Genomic DNA, 19,383 nt, shown 5'->3' with positions numbered 1-19,383 from the left:
ACGAATAACATTTTTATTATATAGTTTAGCGGACATAATACTTCTATAGTAAACGAAGTAAAGTGATAATGGGTAGAGAGATGGTGTGATAAACAACAAAACAAAAATAATTAATTTGAATTTATATCTCAGAATGTACCCCTGTTTCACCTTCATTTAATGCTGATTATTCCGTGAATTTGTTGCATTTGAGTAAATATTTTTCAGTCAATCGTTGAATGCAGTTCATTAAACCACATCTTTATTTATAACAAACAAGTTACTAATTATAGTATTTACTTTTATCATTGTCTGAGAAAAAAAATAAACTATTAACAACATGTCTTCATTTAATGTCATCTACATGAAGCTATGTTTGTGTTTTGCAAAATGGATATTTAAACCTAACCTAACCTAATACATTAATTGTGTTGAAACTGTGCTAGTATAGTCTAAGGAGACTCTAAGAACCGAAGTATTTCTGCGATAAACATCTAAAAATACGAAAACGAAAAAAAAATCTTTATTATTTTTACATTTTAGGAAAAGTGTTTTTGATTTGTAATGTTTTCATTATTTATATTACAAAACATTTATATGTATTTAACGAGTTGGTGTTGAAAATTTTATATTATCCAAAAAAATACTGTGACGGTTTGTTTTCCCAAAAATTCGAATAAATATAAAAGATTTTGAGGTTTATAGTAAAATAAGTTAATGTCTGCGACTACATCAACGCTGAATTAGAAAAAATATTTAATTGCTCTTCTTGTATGCGTTCTTCTAGGCTCATCATCATGAGCTCACTATACGTCCCCACCGAGGGTCTCGGAGCTTACCCTAAGTTAGGGGTGACTAGGCTATAGTCAACCACGCTGGCCAAGTGCGGGTTGGTTGACTTCACACGTATCTTTGAATTTCTTCTCAGATACGTACAGGTTGCATCACGATATTTTTACCTTTACCTTTACCGTAAGAACGTCGGATAAATGTCGTCGAATAAATCAAGAATCGATAAACACATTGGTACATGACGGGATTCGAACCCAGGACCTGCAGATTACAAGTCAAGTGCTTAACCCCTGAGCCACCGACGCTCTCTATCTTTCGCTTCTATCTCAATCTACAATTGTCTCGATACAGGTTTTCTAAACCACATCAATTCGTGGTTTGTTTGGAAAATTACTTTACCATGTTTTCGTGATAAAAATGTACCTACATAGTGGATCTTTGTAATTAACTTAAAATACTTTTACTTCACGTAATTAAATATTAATTACCGCAAAGAATTCGACGTGAAATATTAAAATTAATATCATAAATCGATGCCACATCACAAAAATAATTCGATGCTAAACTTTTTCCGCAAAGAAAATCTTTGGTAACCCAGACGGTCAAAGACGATCTCGCTGAGTCGAACGATCCGTAATTGTCGTTCTGACATGGGCCAAAGGGTAATTAAATTAAAAAACGAGTCCAATTAAACGAAGAGCGCTCGCCTGACCGAACGTGATTGTTCGCTCGTCTCATGTTACGCCGAGATATTTGCAAAAAATGCCAACTTTACTGTGATAACAATTTTCTCTCTCTCCAACAGTTTGAGATTTTAGCATATGGAATCTGCTAGAACCTCGGATTTAATATCACTTGAATAATTTTGAGCTTTGTATCTTACTAATATTATAAACGCGAAAGTTTAAATGGATGGATGGATGGATGGATGTTTGTTTGGAGGTATCTCTAGAATGGCTTAACGGATTTTGATGCATTTTAGCACAGATGTAGAACATAGTCTGAAAAAAACACGTAGGCTACTAATTAAGTTTATTTATTTATTCGAAAGCTAGTATATTTATAAATCTGCATTGCATTGCAAAATAATCGGTATCTGCTAGTAGCATGTAGTTACATATATACATTTTTAGTTGGAGTTTGTGAAATAATACAGTATTATTGGTTTTAAATAAATAATTTTTTTATGACACTGTTGGCATTGTACTCTGATATTCTATGGTTATTTTACCCTACTGACACGAAGATTTATATTTAAATTTCTTTGTTGTTCCCAAGAACGTTTTAGGCAGTTTTTATTTAATCGATACAAAACAAATATAGTACATTTAAGAAATAAAATTTTCAGTTAGTAAATAAGAACTTTGAATCTCCCCCTACATAATTATTTTATCGCTTATGTACTTTTTAGTTTCTTGAGTATATTTTAAAATAAGAGAGTATTGTAAATGGCGCTAGCTTCTATCAATAAGCATGATATTAAGTTGCATTTACATCAGACAGTTATTTGTTTGTTTTTTTTAAATCAACTACTTGGTGCATTTTTACTTGGCATTGCGGCACTTGTCAAACCCCTCTAAACTGTGTATAACTTTTACGTCCTTTTACAATTGTAGTTAATTAAATGTTGTTACTTAATTTTTTTTAAAACATTTCTTTTTAAAGATATCGAATCGATGACCAGCATCGTCTCTGCAATTTTCTATATAATAAGTATACATAATAGTTGTATTTATTTGATAGAAAAACTGTAACGTCGTTGACCTTCCATTCCTTACAATCAGTACGTAATTTCAATAAATTTATGATACATATAACAATTACATAACTATGGCAGACAAGTCGTCAGTGCAATGTAAATTGCGATATCCACTTAGTAATGACGCATTCAGTATAATAACCCATTTATTACCTTTCTTATTTATCACATTCAGTTAATATAAAGATATATACAAGACGGGAATTTGCTGTACAGTCTTACAATTAATATATTTGGAGTGTCTGTATGTATTATCGAAAAAAAAATTTTTTTCGAACATGATGTATTTGTGTTGCTTCTAAAGATATTTTTTTTTACATTTCTTTCTGTCTGTTTGAATGATTGTTTGCACCGAATAATCTCTAAAAGGGCTGGATTTTGACGGGATTTTTAATGGAATGTAGCTCGATATATGAATTAAAATTATGGGCTATTTTTTTTTTAATTCTTAATTCGTTGTTGACGAAGTCGCATGCGAACACTAGTTTGAGGATAAGAATAGTTCATTGTTCTGTGGTATTTAATTATTTCTTTCTTTAGAGCTGTTTGTTTATATAGGAGAAGGGGGCAAACGAGTACCGCCTAAAATTATTTTATCGGACGCCCATATTATGTGCCCCATTGTATGGTTTGGTATGGTATGGTATAGTATATATAGTATGGTGGTACTAATATCTATATATATAAAAGAAAGTCATGTTAGTTACACTATTTATAACTCAAGAATGGCTTAATTGATTTGACTGAAAATTGGTGGGCAGGTAGCTTAGAACCAGGAAAAGGACATAGAATAATTTTTACCCCGTTTTCTATTTTTTGTTCCGAGCGGACGGAGTCGCGGGTAAAAGCTAGTCTATATATATAAAAGAAAGTCGTGTTAGTTACACTATTTATAACTCAAGAACGGCTGAATCGATTTGACTGAAAATTGGTGGGCAGGTAGCTTAGAACCAGGAAACGGACATAGGATAATTTTTCCCCGTTTTTCTATTTTTTATTCCGCGCGGACGAAGTCGCGGGTAAAAGCTAGTATAGTATAATAACGGCAACGTTAGTACATATTGTCATCTCATTCGTTCTCTTTGTAGAAACAAAGACAACAATATGTTTTACAAGTGAATGATCGTTGAACTTCACCGCAAGAGAATAACCCAAAATAACATATATCAATAGAGTAAAAAATATGATAGTTTTTCCACAAAATTAGGTCAAATGTAATTCAAACAGTTCATCTGATGTTAAGTTATTTAACCTTGATTATGAATCAAAGCTATTGTGTGACAAATGCACATGCCCTGAGAGCTAAGGTACGAGTAGGTAGGACTTTGCCGATATGCCAATAATTAGATCTGATTTTATCAATCACTATGCGAATATTGATTTACTATGAAATAGGTCTTTGGGGTTTCTACTCTCATTTTTTTTTACTTCATTGTTTACTATCAACTTAAACTTATATTATATGTAATTGTAACTTTATCTTAATTTACAATTATATATCTTAATTTCTTAAACTTTTCCGTAAAAGCAAATTATTCATTTATAAAATAACATCTGTTTAATATCTTCTAAGTAAATACAAAACATTTTTTGTTTGTTCCCTAAGCGCTCATAAATTAGTATACAGATTTTGACGAAACTTTAGTATTTTTTTCTGAAGACGTCATACAAGGTTATTGTGCAAGAAAAATAAAAAAATTATATTATTTTTTTAAGGAAATATTTAGCTTGTGTTACATTGATATTTTGGATGTACATATTGTCTCAATTTTGTCAAAAAGAACGAAAGGACGTAAAGTCACGCCAGTCTAGACTCGCCGTTATGAGGCATAACGTAACAACACATACCGGGTTCCTTCAGTAATTTAATAGAACACATATAACTTAATAATGGGGTATTTAACAGGGATTACCGCGATTGAGATTCTACCCGGGCCGGTATTTGTTTAAAGCTTCTTCTTATTTGTTCGCTTAACCCGGATGGAAACAGGACACAGCTAGAAAGATGATAACACTGACCTTATCAAATAAATTCAACAGAACATACGAGTTATTAAACAAGACACATCTAATATTTATTATATTGGCATACATACAACTTTCATCTATGTTTAAGTTGATAGTAAACTACTGTTTTTTTACGTATTTGTATATTTAATTATATTAGGAATGCGTGGTAATGATATTAATGATTGTAACTGACCACGGACACGTCACATTGTTCCTCAACTCAGTGACTGAGTAATTGTAAATTGAAACGTAACCCATAACGTAACCGATCCGAAGAAAAAAGTTACATCTCGTAACAGATCTCATAAAAGATGAAATTCTTCGTCGTATGGTTTGATATCTATTTATTAATTTCTAAAATGCCTTAATCATTTCACGGCCAGCTCTGACGCGATCCTTCTAATCTGCAAGTCAAAAATATCTATAAAAAGTCTCGGTTGCTACACATGTTGCAGTACAACTAACTGTTTTGTAAAAGAGAATTAAAATTATGACAAAGTGTCACGTTCTTGGTGTTCTAAGCTAAGACCCTTCGTACACAAAGAAACGTAGATATTCGAAACTATACACTACACTTGCGTCGCGAGTATCATGTACCGCGCGCTCCGTACACACAACGTTGAATCGACGAACGTAAGTCATATTTTCGGTCAGTACAGGCATACCGATATACCAACAGTAATTTATTTAACAACGGTCATGACAAACAGGTAGCGAGCGACTGGCTTTAGCGACGAAAGAACAATTTGTCGGCGACGTGTGCCACTGTACGAAGCTCTGTGACATTGTATTAAGTCGCTTAGTCACTAAAATGGTGGGTTTCGAAGACTTACGTAGCCTTGTGTCCGAAGAGCCTAAGGCGTGCGGTTCACCGCTCTGTGCGCGAAAGGACTAACATTAATTAGGTTAGCTAACATAGCTTTTCGTCATCACGGCCTAGTTGGTGGCATTAACCTGGAGTTGGCTCGCATTGCCATGATTATATCGCAGCTGTAGATAACGCATATCATTGTAGTAACTTCAATACAATGTTACATGACAGTGACATCGTGAACTTAGAGGTGGATTAACAATAAAGTTTATTCATAGTAATATAGTTTACTACTATAAATATAACTTATACTAAAATTATATAGCGTAAACTTTGGTGTTTAAAGATTTTAATTATCTAAAACTTACAATTACATATATCTTAATTTCTTAATTAAACTTTTGTGCAAAAGCAAAATATCAATTTACATTTTTTTCTGAACCGACGTGCTATGCTTTGATGTATGAATGTAGAAGAAGATAGAGAGAAGTGTGCCAGGACTGCTCCAAATGTAGGTCCTGGGTCTCTACCTACCCCTCTGGGTTACGGGCATGAATTATGTTGTTGTTGTGGTATTTTACTTAAACTTATAAAAATGACAAAAAAAAACATTAAACTTACAAAATATTCACATAAACATCCTCCCATACAAACTTTCATCCCCTATTCCGTTTTATTATATTGCAACCTTGGTGGTAAAATTTAAAAGAAAATTTAATTTCTTAAAAATAAGTTTCAAGCTGATAATTGTAAAACAGACGATACTTCCATCCAATTTCCACCCCCACTTTCAACCCTTTTTTCGTAATAAAAAGTAGCCTTTGTCCTTTCTCAGGCTCTAGACTAAATATCGATAAGGGCAACAGCAAAACATATTAAACAAAACATTCACCAACACCTCAAATATTGCCAAACAAATTTTCATCCCCTATTGTTAATTAGCACCTTTGGGGGTAAAACTTAAAAAAAAAATTCATAATTATTTATATAAGATTAACAACTTCAAAAATAAGTTTCAAGCTTCTAACTGTAAAAATGACGATAATTCCATACAAACTTTCACCCCCACTTACAACCACTTACAACCCCTTTTTCGCGTTAAAATGTAGCCTATGTCCTTCATCAGGCTCTACACTATCTGTGTACCAAATTTCATTTAAATCTATTCTGTAGTTTTGGCGTGAAAGCGAGACAAACAGAGTTACTTTCGCATTTATAATACTAAAGTATCAAAGTATCAGTTTATAATTCGTCGGAGAGGAGATCGATAGCAAAAGAAATTATACGATCTACTATTTATCCCGTTTACTGTTCATTGACGGCAGACAAACATAGGCAAATGAGCCTGTTGCAGATGTCTATAAGTAGTAATAACTTCGATAATTTAGTAATGTTTGGTGCTTGCTTTCGTTTCCCATTTTCTTTTCTAAAAAATGACATGAAATTATTTATGATTCTTGCAGTACACAATTTGCTAACAGGTTATAATAACTAACGTATAGTACGATGATTTAACGAAGTTCACAATAAGTCGATGGCGTTATCATCTTCAGAGACAAACATCACAAGTCAAACCACAGACAACAAAGTTAACGACGTGACAAATGGGTCGACGATCTAGGACTGAAGGTCAAGGTTGCGGGAGTTATATATTATGTGTTTGTTCGGATAAAAGCAACAAAAATATCCTTATATACTTAGGTTATCTTCTGGAAAGAATGAAAAATTGCCATAAAACAGTAACAAATATTCCAGCTTTGTATATAACAAAACAATGAAAATGTGCAAAAGGTACTCAACTTATCCAGCCAAACCCGGGGTGTTTTTCACTAGTTTTTCTTTAGCACTCAGCTGAATAAACATAAATTGTAAGGGTAACCCGCCATATTATAATTAGTCTTTTACCAATTGCTAGATGTTTTTTTTATTCTATTGGGTGCACGACAAACGATAAAGTAACAGTCGTATAAAGCAATAATTGCACAAATGAACATGCATCGAATGCCTTACGATGCATGAGTGTTGAGTTTAGTAAACACTAAGGCGGGTCAACGTTCCGAGGTTATCGTAGCTGGGGCGGCGCCAAACAGTCGCCTACGGTGGCATGCATCTCGCGAATCTCACAAAACACGCCATCACTAGGTTTGAACCTTAAGCCCTACTAGTGTCAACAACAACAACACAACTCACGTTACCTTAAAGAGGTAGGCAGAGACTACGAACTTCTAAAGGCGCCATCCAGACACATTCACACATCTACGCAGACATGCGCGTCAGTTGCGAGTGCTCTTAATAATACCTCTCCAGTTATCTTAGTAAGCAAAGCTTCGAACATCCATTAGGATTAACGAAATTTGCTTAAAATTCGTAAATCCTTCACTTTCCAAGTTGAAGTACTTTATTGATGCAAAGTAAGCTATTTTGCGGAGTAGTTTTTAGTTTTAGATTAAAACGTTATATTAGATTAGAAAGATTCTATGGTTATCCATAGAATCTTTTCTAATATGTTTTAGTATGTGTTGGGTAAAAGAGAGTGACATAAGCAATGATACAAATAACAAGGCTCGCAACAAATTCGCTTTATACGATGTGAAGAGGTTACGTAACACATATACATATATGAAACCCGAACCCTACAGGGGTTGGCAGACCTTACAAATGTCCATGTTCCAGCTTGAAGTCAACTTCAGTAATATGGATAAAAATGTACCAATCTTTCTTGCGCATACTGGCGCACACTGATTGTGTGAACATTGATTGATATACTTGGTGATGAAGTAATAATATTACTCTTTAACCGTTGATTTCGAGGCCTAAATCTTTCTAACATATCGTCATCCCTGTCATTATCTTTAACTAAACAGTGATAGCAATATGTTTTAAACGGAGTTTTTGGTCTCGGAAACCCACGTTTAGTAATATAAAGCTATTTCGAACTATGGACACAAAACAAATTGAGGTAACGAAAAAGGAAAAATCTCGATAAAGCAATTGCAAATTGCTTTTTCAATCCAACGTCAGGGGAATGGTTTTTTATGAAACATTTTATATGAAATTAATATTTATTTGCTGCCTTGAAATTATAATATTACTTAAAAAAAAAACATAATCTGTAAAGACTCGGTGCTTGAATCTTACATATAGTTTTAAATTTGAATTGAAAGAAAAAAAGGAAAGAAGGAGAGAGAAAGAAAGAAAGGAAGAAAGAAAAACATTTATTCAAAAAAAGTACTGGTCGGTAATTGTATTGTTTTTGTTCGAGAAAAATTATAAACAAAGCTTACAGACACAGCATATAAATATACTAAAGACAAACGCGACAGTATTGTCGATTGCTTCATTCAATGAACAAAATTATGTTCACTAGAAACATAATAAGCGCTGAAAGCAAAAATACCCCTAATTTTCGCAACAAATTTTGAAGCTATATTCAAAATCTACAAGTCTTCTAGTTATTTAAAAAAAAAACAAAAAAATGGGACCCATCTGCAAGCACTTCCTTTCGATTAAAATATTTTTCATCAAAATCGGACCACCAGGGGCGGAGTTTCGCGGTAACACACATAAAAAAAAAATACAGTCGAATTGATAACCTCCTTCTTTTTTAAGTCGGCTAAAAAGCAACAAGATTGACAAGGAAGCACTTCAATAGAATAACATCTCACACAAACCCATAAGTGTTCAGTCGAAGAATTTAATATGGTATCCCCCTTAGAGTTAATATTTAATATTTGTTCTTAATGTATTGTAATGTTCTTTATTTACTTAGGGGGATAATAGATATAGTTGCACTATTACTACAAATAAAGATTTAGTTGTCCTTTAAAACTGATAATCTGTGGGAATATCCCATACATTTTATTAGGGAATTTACGTTTAATAGAAACTGGAACATCTGTTGCAAAATATATTTTAGTTTTTATTGTTTACAGCTGTTCATTATTACTGAATGAAAACATATGTAAAGATTAAAAACAATTTATTGCTAGTTATAATTTTTAACTGTACATGGAGACCGCGGATAAGGTTCTAGGGACTCCAGAAGATACTTCTTTTCAAAAAAAAACTTTTCTTATTTTCAAAAATTTTTTTTATAAAACTATATACAAATTAGCTTCCCTTATTTTACAATATCACTTAACTTTATCTCACAATTTTTATCCTTACCAATATTATGAATTTGAAAGTAAATTGCGGATCTCGTACATGGCGAGAAAATTACGTAAAAAAAAATTATTTAGAATATAATCTTTACTAATATTATAAATGAAAAAGTAATTCTGACTGTCTTGTTTTCACGCCAAAACTACTGAACCGATTTAAATGAATTTTGATACACAGATAGTCAAGAACCTGAGAAATGACATAGGATCACTTTTTAATGCTATAAAAGAACTGTATGGGGTTAAAATGGAGGATGAAAAGTTGTATGGAAGTTTAATTTTTACAGCTAAACGATTAAAATTTATTTTTTAGGTCAGTTTACTAATATTATAAATGCCAAAGTTTAGATGGATAGATGTAAGGTTTCTTCAGAACGGCTTAACTGATCTTGCTGAAATTTTATGCCACATAGTTTGAAAGAAAACAAAGGCTAATTTTTTTTTAATTCCAATAAAGTTACTAATAAAGTCAAATGTATGTAGTAATGGCCGCCAATATATGGAATTTGATCTCCTCATGTTTACTTAATTTAAGCATTTAATCGAATCGAAAGATGAACAATGACACATTTATATTTGCGCAAATATTATAAAAGGATAATATCAGATTATAACATTTGTAGATAATTAAATTCAAACATGTGACATCACATTCAACGTGCGGCTACATTATCATACGTGAACAAAACACTCTTAGAAAAGTTATAAATATCGTCTCATCCTCTGATGTCACATAGTACATGATAAAAGTTATATTTGTCGGCTTGTTATTGTTTTTTTGGCCGGTGTTGATAGGGTGTTGGTGCATACTTAAAATAACACTAATTTTCCTTAGTATAATGAACAGCGTATACTTTATACAGTACATTTGTATAGTAACGTATTCTGTCTTAGAATAAATTAATAACTGACGGTAAAAATCAATAGATTTTTGGAACGAAGTTCCTTATCGCGCGTTGTGAAAGGGGGCTAGACGGAAAAAATTCTTACGAAAAGTTGTCACGACACTTTTTACTATAGTAAGTATGTTAACGAAGAATGAGCGCTACTTCACCATGGCAACGATGTGACAATATATAACGAAAATTCATAGAAATAAAATGTACTTCTTGTGAAGACTTAAGTTTTCATTCATAGAATAAACATTGGTTCCTTCACTAATTATTCGAAAGGAACTTCGTTCCATCCGGGTGTTCCTTGACACCTCTCAAGTTTTTTTTCCAGTAGTGGTATAAATATTATATGGTCCTAATTGAACTTTCAAAACAAGTATCAAGGACTAAACTTGGTCTTTCAAATGTATGAAAACAAATATATTTCAGATAACTAGGGTTATTTATCTGAAATACTAACCATTTAAAGCTTCGCGCCGTTTCTTGTTTAGTTATAACTATAAATACATACTAGGTCACTAGGTCGTTGTAAATAAAAGATAAGTTTACAAAACATGTTATCTAATTTAATATTAGCTGTTAACTGCGATTTCGTCCCCTTTGATTTAAAAACTTTAGAGTTAGTAGCCTATGCGTAAGGGTCCGTTCTGACAGACCGGAGCGGAGAGCAGATTTTTGTGTCGAGAATTTGAACTTTATGTGATTGAAACAAAGTTTAATTTTTCTTTGCGCGTCTTTATTGTCAAGAGCAGTAAAATTAAGCTTTGTTTCAATAGCATAAAGTCCATTTTTATTTGCTATAAAAATCTACTTGCTCTCCGCCCCTGCCTGTACTTATCCCATACAAGTAAGATCGGCGAACTAGGTTTTAGAAATCTTAATACTTTATTCCAAATAACATCCAATTGTTAACAAATACCATAGAGATCCGTTTAGCTGTTTTAGAGATACGTAATAACAAACATCCATCCATACAAACTTTTGTTTTTATAATATTAGTGAGATTAAAAATGAATAGTACATTAAACTTATTTGAGACGTTGTTTGAGCTTGTAATTGACTTTGCACTGTGCTCTAAGTGGACTTAAATGAAGATTCAATGTGTACTTAAATGATTGTAACAGTACTAATTTTCCGAATAAGTAAAAGGTCTGAGGTTACAATTCTTCAGAAAGTTACTTGTAACAAGAGTTCGCAGCTGATACACCTGAGCGTCTATCACAAATATTAGTGATAAGCTTCCTCGTAATGTTATTGGCAAAATATGACAAAATTTGTATGAGATTTGTACTTTATGAACGATAGGGGATATAACAATATCTAATACAAATTTTGTCTTTGGCGTTACGAATAGTTTCTCACAAATTTTCGTGCTAGGCACTCTGACCTGATCGGACCGTCATCTACAGGCCCAGGTTCGATCCCCGCCATGTATATAAAACATTATTTTTTTACATACCTTAACGTTTTTTTACTACAACGTTTAGGAATACTACAGATAGTTAATTATGAATTACAACATATAATTTTTAATTTGATCTTACAAGACTATCATCGATAAATATAAAGAACATTTTTTTGTAATTTCAGCGAACTGAAGGAGAGTGTGTTTACGAAACTAGACCTAGTGGATTACTTCAGTTTGGCAGACAATCTGCTGACCGAAATGCCGCGGCATGTCTTGCGGCATCTGCCACATGTGAAGACGTTCGACCTCTGTAGGAATAAAATCACAAAACTATCCGAAGAAGATTTTAAAGTAAGTTTTATTGTTATTTATTTGTAACATATAATCAAGACCCATTATGTGCACGTTTAAGTAGGATAACTTTTAAGGATTATCGGCTTTAAAGTTTTGTGATTTTAAAGTTTCTTTTTTAAAAAACAGGCTATGTTTTTATTTTATAGGATATACAAGAAGTAGAGCATCTTGTTGTAGCTGACAATCAGATATCAAAGATAGAGAGACATGCGTTGCCTAAGGCGTTGAAACACGTTCACTTGGGTATAAACAAACTTAGTACATTGAATGGAGCATTAAGAGAATTAGACGATTTGGAATGGATTTTCATTAACGCAAATAATTTGAAGTCTATAGATAATGAACTACCCGTGGTAAGCAAAAAATGGTCTTATTTTTACCTATTTAAGACTTAGATTAAGAGAAGGAGGACCTACCACAGGAGGCAGAGTCCTAAGGAAATGTAAAATTTTTGTGGATCAATAAAATTCATTTTTTTTAAACAATTTAGCTTGCAGCATTAGACTAGATTAAGGTACAAGACAATATGTTTGATATAAAATTCAAATACCTTCTCTTGCCTCTATTCTTCGTTCTGTTATCGCTGCCACCCTTTTCCTTTATAAAAGTAGTTTCTCACCTAGTAATTTTGGATATCATCATAGTGGTAACTAAAAATAAAAGAAACCTTCTGCATTCGTATTATCCACAAAAAATAAAATTGTATTTTCATTATTTTTTATGAATTTTCTTTTTTCTTAATTTCCAGAAAGCCAAGAAGTTGGTACTGATTCATGCGGCACACAACGAGCTTACAAGTTTACCGAAGGAAATGAAGTTAATGACGTCACTAGAATCTTTATATTTCTACGATAACAATATCAAATCTCTCGACGGTGCCTTACAAAAGGCACGGAGATTAATAAGGATAGGTCTGTCCTTTAATAAAATTGAATTTGTAAGTACGTGCCTATATTCATATTTAAATAATGCATTTAATTAGTTATTAACAATTGATATCATATTTTATTTACAGTTAGCGGACGATGAATTTGCCGAAGCGGAGATTTTAGCTGATCTAGACATTGCTTACAATCAACTAAAATCATTAAATGGTTCCTTACGACATCTTAAGTCTTTACGTTACTTGAATCTAACACACAATATGCTTACTGAATTCTCTTTGCTTGAAATTAAAGGACTGAAACGACTCTCAGTAATCGATTTGTCGCATAATAAAATAAGCCATATTGTTGGAAATATGGATGTAAGTTGAACGACGATAAATCAATAAATATTTTTTTACTTTTTGTATACATAATTATATCATGTTCTACGTATTTCAGAATCTAGTGGATGTTGAAACAATGGTGTTAGAACTACGCCTAGACCACAATCATATTTCAAATCTAGATGGAGCTTTAATGGGTGTACACGGTCTATTACGACTTAACTTAAGTAATAATCAAATTAACCAGATTTCAGCGGACGATCTACTTGGTTTGGAAGATTTAAAACTCTTAGATGTATCGCACAATCAAATAACATCACTTGAAGAAACATCAAAGGTTTGTCTATCTAGGGTTTGGAGTAAATATAATTGTAGCTAGCGAGCTATTGCGAAAAAAATAGTAAAGTGTTGTGCTACTGAAGCGGAACATTTTTATAAAAGATAAAAATCTGAATAGGTTGTATCTGTTTTCAGACATTTTTACCATCATTGGAGGAATTGATAGCACATCACAACAATATAACTGGACTACAGAAAGATTTCCACGGCCTACCTTCGCTTTGTATAGCTGACTTGTCCTATAATAAAATTCGTTCAATAAACTATGAACTGGTCTCGAAGTCACGATGTACCATAAATGGTGTACCCAGCGTTCTGAAGATTTATCTTCAAGGTTAGTATTATTTGTAACAAATGCTACTTTATAAATGCACAGCGTTCCAAGAAACATATGAATTGTATTAATTTTTCTTTCATAAGGAATATTGAAGAAAATTAATTTCGTTGCGCAAACTCAATCCAATGACGTGTATTTGTATCTAGAATTTAATATCCAATTTGCCAAGCGAAATCTTTGAAATATTAAACATTCATTTCTATTGCGAAGCGATTGCTGCCACATAATTTGTATTTACTATATTTTATTTTATATTATTTTATTATAACATCGAAAATATTCTCAGATTTTACGACGATTTTTATGTGCCTGTTAAATAAATACCACAATGTACTTCAGAATTAGAAATGATATTGACATAACGAAAAAAATTTGCTATTTTGAAGTAATTGTATGAAACCTGATTACAGATAACCCAGTAATATGCGACGATCGGTACTACGAGTTGATGACCGTGCTGGAGAGTCTGAACGCTCGCGTCAGTGGCGCCTCGAGCTGCGTCACTTCACAGACTGCGGCGCCGATATTAATGAGGGCGCTCAACGATATAGTCCCAGAAACACCTGTCATCCTGGTGACGCGTATGGGCGCCGGCGTCAGAGTACTGCAAGACAGTAGAGAGAATACGGCGCCACAGCTCGCGTATAGACGCGTCGGTCCTCTTATCGGGCAAGTTCTACCCGAGCGCGAGGGAGGATATCCCGTCCTCGTGGAGCCACCGGTAACCCTGCCCCCTTCCGCTACCGATGTTGTCAAGTGGCCGGACCAAAGTGCTTTACTCGAGAACCACCCCCACCCACTAGCAGACCATCTCCGCCTCCGCGATTTGAACGCTTCATCGCACTGAACACCACATCTCCAAGGCATCAGCGTCCAAACGGTGCCCCCCTACGGAGTGCTTAGGAAATATACTGCCACACCTCAAACCGGCAGAATGCCACAATTCATCGAATTAAATATTCAACAGTTACCACTCTCGGTGTAAATAAAGTACATAATTATAAATATCGACTCGGACAAAAATGTATACAAATAAATTCAGTAAAATGCTTTTTCATATTCGTGTGATTGTGTATCTGAAGTTTCATTAATTTAATTAATAATTTATTACTTTTCGTTCTATTGGATTTTAAAGATATGGCTTACTAAACGTTTGTGAATTAAAAAAAATATTTAGCTTAAATATAACTCCGCACTCTTCGTTTAACACTTGCGCCAATTAATGAAACTGTACCTAAAATTATTTATGTTACGTTATTTTATCTTAAATATTAGCTATTAGTTTTATTTATATTGTCCAATAACACAGCCATAGAACATTGTTTTTTTGTGCTTCCATTGAAAATTTATTTTCATTTCTGTAACTAATAAATATTTTATTACTGCTGTTTTTTCTGCTACCGTAAAATTCTGTTAATTATGAAAAATGAAATAAATGGAAATCTAAAATTTTCATTTCCGTAAATCGGCTGTTTTTCCTTATTCTTTTTTATTTTAATTACATATTAAATGTGCAAATAAGTAATTCAATAAATAATACGTAGTATAAATTATGTTTTTATTATTTCTCGACCAGTAACTACTTGCAAAACCATGTTATTTTTGTATCTTAAATATAATTTAAGTTAATTATTATCAAACATTTTAATAAATGTATTTTAAAGTTATGAAATTTTTACTTTTAATTAAAACAACGAGTAAACCAATGTAAAAAAACAGACTGATCTTATGCCCCTTGTTCATTCGGAATCGGGAGCTTATATTAGTCGGTAAAGAAATAAACTTTACTGAAACAAAGGGGCAGAAAATCAAATATTGTATGAAAAAGTTGCATTCAGTAAATATTCGGTGAAACATTCCCTTTAACAAACTTTTTGGTCGCAGACACGCCGGGAGATGTGATGAAAATTAAAGCAAAATAGTGTTACGTTTTAGTTTGGAATTATGTGTACATTCTTATGATTTTCTATAGATTTCCAATGACGTGCGAGATATTTTAGTAAAACATTTGTATCTTGGAATAAAAATATATTGCCCTCGGATCTTCACTACCAATTCATCGTGCCCTAAAGGGGTAGGCTAAGATCATTGGAGCGGTACTGGCCTCTTTCTTCAAATAAAATATAACTTTCACACAAATAATAAAATATCCATCTAAAAGTAAGGGCACAATGGTCGTAGAACTAATCATCGTATTTAAAGTTAATAAAATGTAAAACATGATATATTGTTAGCATCTCACAAAGAGGAGGATGTTAAAAAATTGAATTGACAGTGATGGCCACAAGATGAAATGAGAAATAAAAGTTACTGTCCTGACTGAGTGCGGGTTGGCTGAATTCACACACAGGTTTGAATTTCTTCGCAAATATGTGCACATTGCAAGAATGTTATCCTTCACCTTCAACATTGGATAAATGTACATAATATGAAATTTATAAATCAAAATCACATTGGTACATGGCGGGAATCGAACTCGCTACCTGTAGATTACGGTCCGATCTGATTTGTTTAAAAACTGCGCCACCGACGTTCTGGACTTCCTCAGCTATTGGATAGTTCTGAACAGAGCTGGGCATTAACTCGTTAATCCGTTAATCGTTAATTAACGAAGTTAACATTTTGCTTAACGGATTAACTTTTAAGTTAACTTTAAAAAGTGTTAACGGTTTTGTTAACTTCCGTTAAACTCAACTTCCGTTAATAAAAGTCCGTTAATCGTTAAATTAGAAACTTGGAGACGTGCTGTCATTTTGTTTAAATTACGTGCCACGCCACGCTCGTAAGTTCAGCTATGTTGGGCGACTGTCGGCGATTCGAATGGTGAACGAAAGAGTTGATAATTGATATATGTGAAGTTTGCGTGCAAGTGTGATGCATCAGAGCGTCCGGGAAAGACGTGACCAACAGGACAAAATCAATAGAAAGTTCGAAATAGCATATTTCATTACGAGTATATAAAAGCACGAGTATGTAATAGCCCACATTCAGAACGCTCTCCGTCCCTGCAATACGCCACTTTTTGAGCAACTGTGTTAAAACATTTTTTTACTCGTGCTTTTTTTTAGCTTTTCCAAACTCCTGCGTTCTCTTTCCCAACTATCAAAATAATGTCTGTTAAAAAGAAAAACCAACCACGAATTTTTTACAAAAAAAAAAATCATTGAAGTTTTTATGATTCATGCAAATATTTCTAAAAAGAAGCTCCTAATTTGTTACAATATCAGATTTAATGATTTGATTCAATGAATTAGGTTAGTTTTCATTTTATTTCATCTCATTAAATTTCTTTTTCATTTCATATCAATAAATATAATCTACTGAAGAGTTGGTTGTTTGGGCATAGTTCCCTTTGCCTAACCAGAATGGGTGAACAAAAAAAAATCTCTGTTGGTATTCTTTTACGGTTGGCACCATTTTCCAAACATTTTAGTTAGTTGAGTTTATTGTGTTTTTATTATTCTATTAAATTGCTTCATTTTTTCGCAACTGTATCAAAAATAGTTGTTTAGTACACGTTACAACTTGTTCCAACTGTCAACCCTCACCGTCGGCTGCGCCTCGACTCGGGTAGACATTTGTCGGAACTCTTTGCAATAACACGCTTTCCGCACTCGTAATGAAATATACTATAATGCATTCATACTTGTCTCTATTACTAATGTGTAATTTTAAACAAGTATCGCCACAATAAGTGTGAAATTAGTATGTATAATTGTATTATGTAGTAGGTATGGTTAACTGTTAACGATTAACTTTAACTTGCGTTAAATTTTCGAGATTTTAACGCTTTAACGATTAACGAAGTTAATTTTTTTATTAACGAATTAACGATTAACGAAGTTAACTTTTCGATTAACTGTGCCCACCTGTGGTTCTGAATATAACTTACCTATCTTACTTCACATTAGAGAATGGATTCACAAAAGTTTTATAAATAATAAATTAATTATTCATACAAAAAATGTCAATTCATACAAATAATACAGAGTAAACGAGAAGTTAAAATAAGGAGAGTTGAGAGAGATGCAAGAATTATGTTTGTATGTACTCGCCGTCTCACTACACAGACATTTACTATCGAAACATGCCACCCACACGATTTACAAGAATAGATATTGTGCATGTGTGCATTGAATAGTTGCACTTAAGGTTCTTGATCCATTATCACATTTTATATACACATTAAACTTGTTATAAATAATTAACTTTGAATTATCGAACTACTTTAAATTTAGATTTATTACCGTGTTTGAATTCCCATATACTAATGTTTAGAATCGATCACAATATATCTATGGACAAATTTGATTATTATAGATTTTGTACTATTGATATTAGAATCGTTTATTTGGAAATTAAATATTAACACTGAAATAAACAAAATAATTTTAAACGATAAAACTATTTGTACAAGTATTAAAATCTAGAAGACGATCTTGATTTTTAATATTGATTTTACTTATACAGGTAAGCAGTAGTGTGTACTATTCTTCTGTGTTGCCAGTGTGAAATTGCCGATCGCCAATATAAGGAGCTGACAGAGAACGAAAATCGACAGTTATCATTAGGCGCGTGTATCGCATGTTTCTTTCGTCGTAGTGCTCCTTGATATTAAAAACTTCCACTTTGTTTTTAAGTGTGATTTTGTTTCACAGTGACTTAAACTAACGTGTTTTTATGAAAAAAAATGGATTAATTTATTGAGTTCAAATGTAAAGTGCTTATTTTATACAAAATAAATTTAAAGTTCATCTTTTAGTATATAAAAACACTCCAAGAGGATTTTATCGGATATCCAAGGAAGCAATGGTAAGTAATAATATAAATATATGACTACAAAACTGTTTAAAACCATTGCATTTTGGTCAGAATTAAATAAAATTTTGAAAACGCACAATAAAGTTTTAGTAATTAGTTGGTAAAAATTCGAATTATAAGAACTTTACTTCCAGCTCACATATTTTTTAATCTAATTTCCTAAAAAAATATCAAACAAGTTCATAGAAATGGAAATACTTTAAGAAAGTGTAGTTTTTCTATTTTCCTTTGGAATATTATTGATATGACTTCTTTAGATTATTTATTTAAGACTTCCGACTCTAGCGATGGATAGTTAGAGGCCACTTGATTTTTATTGTAACTGAAATAAATAAAATTATTTGCCAAATATACTTATCGGAAAAATAAGGGCAAATATTACGATTTTGTTTTGTTTACAAAGTTGTAAAGAGCGTAAATTAGTATTGCCATAGATATGAAAAGAAAAACCACTTAAAACAGAAATTGAGTATAGCAACATTCAAATTTATCTGTGACAGAACAGAA

The 19,383-nt window shown here is 32.5% G+C and overlaps 1 protein-coding gene across 1 annotated transcript in view; it reads left to right on the top strand.

Moving 5' to 3' along the window:
- Positions 1 to 15,256, top strand: part of LOC106717313 (leucine-rich repeat-containing G-protein coupled receptor 4) — a 17,979-nt gene extending 2,723 nt beyond the window's left edge. The window contains exons 2-8 of the mRNA XM_014511153.2: positions 11,998 to 12,166; positions 12,316 to 12,522; positions 12,918 to 13,106; positions 13,185 to 13,415; positions 13,495 to 13,716; positions 13,854 to 14,052; positions 14,466 to 15,256. Of these exons, the coding sequence (XP_014366639.1) occupies positions 11,998 to 12,166; positions 12,316 to 12,522; positions 12,918 to 13,106; positions 13,185 to 13,415; positions 13,495 to 13,716; positions 13,854 to 14,052; positions 14,466 to 14,902 (1,654 nt within the window). The 3' untranslated portion in view covers positions 14,903 to 15,256. The remainder of the gene's footprint in view (positions 1 to 11,997; positions 12,167 to 12,315; positions 12,523 to 12,917; positions 13,107 to 13,184; positions 13,416 to 13,494; positions 13,717 to 13,853; positions 14,053 to 14,465) is intronic.
- Positions 15,257 to 19,383: the final 4,127 nt, after the last annotated feature.

This window comes from Papilio machaon, chromosome Z (assembly GCF_912999745.1).
Source record: "Papilio machaon chromosome Z, ilPapMach1.1, whole genome shotgun sequence".
Taxonomy (NCBI): Eukaryota; Metazoa; Arthropoda; class Insecta; order Lepidoptera; family Papilionidae; genus Papilio; species Papilio machaon.
The sequence above is the reverse complement of the archived record's forward strand: the minus strand, read 5'-3'. Positions and strand labels throughout refer to the sequence as shown.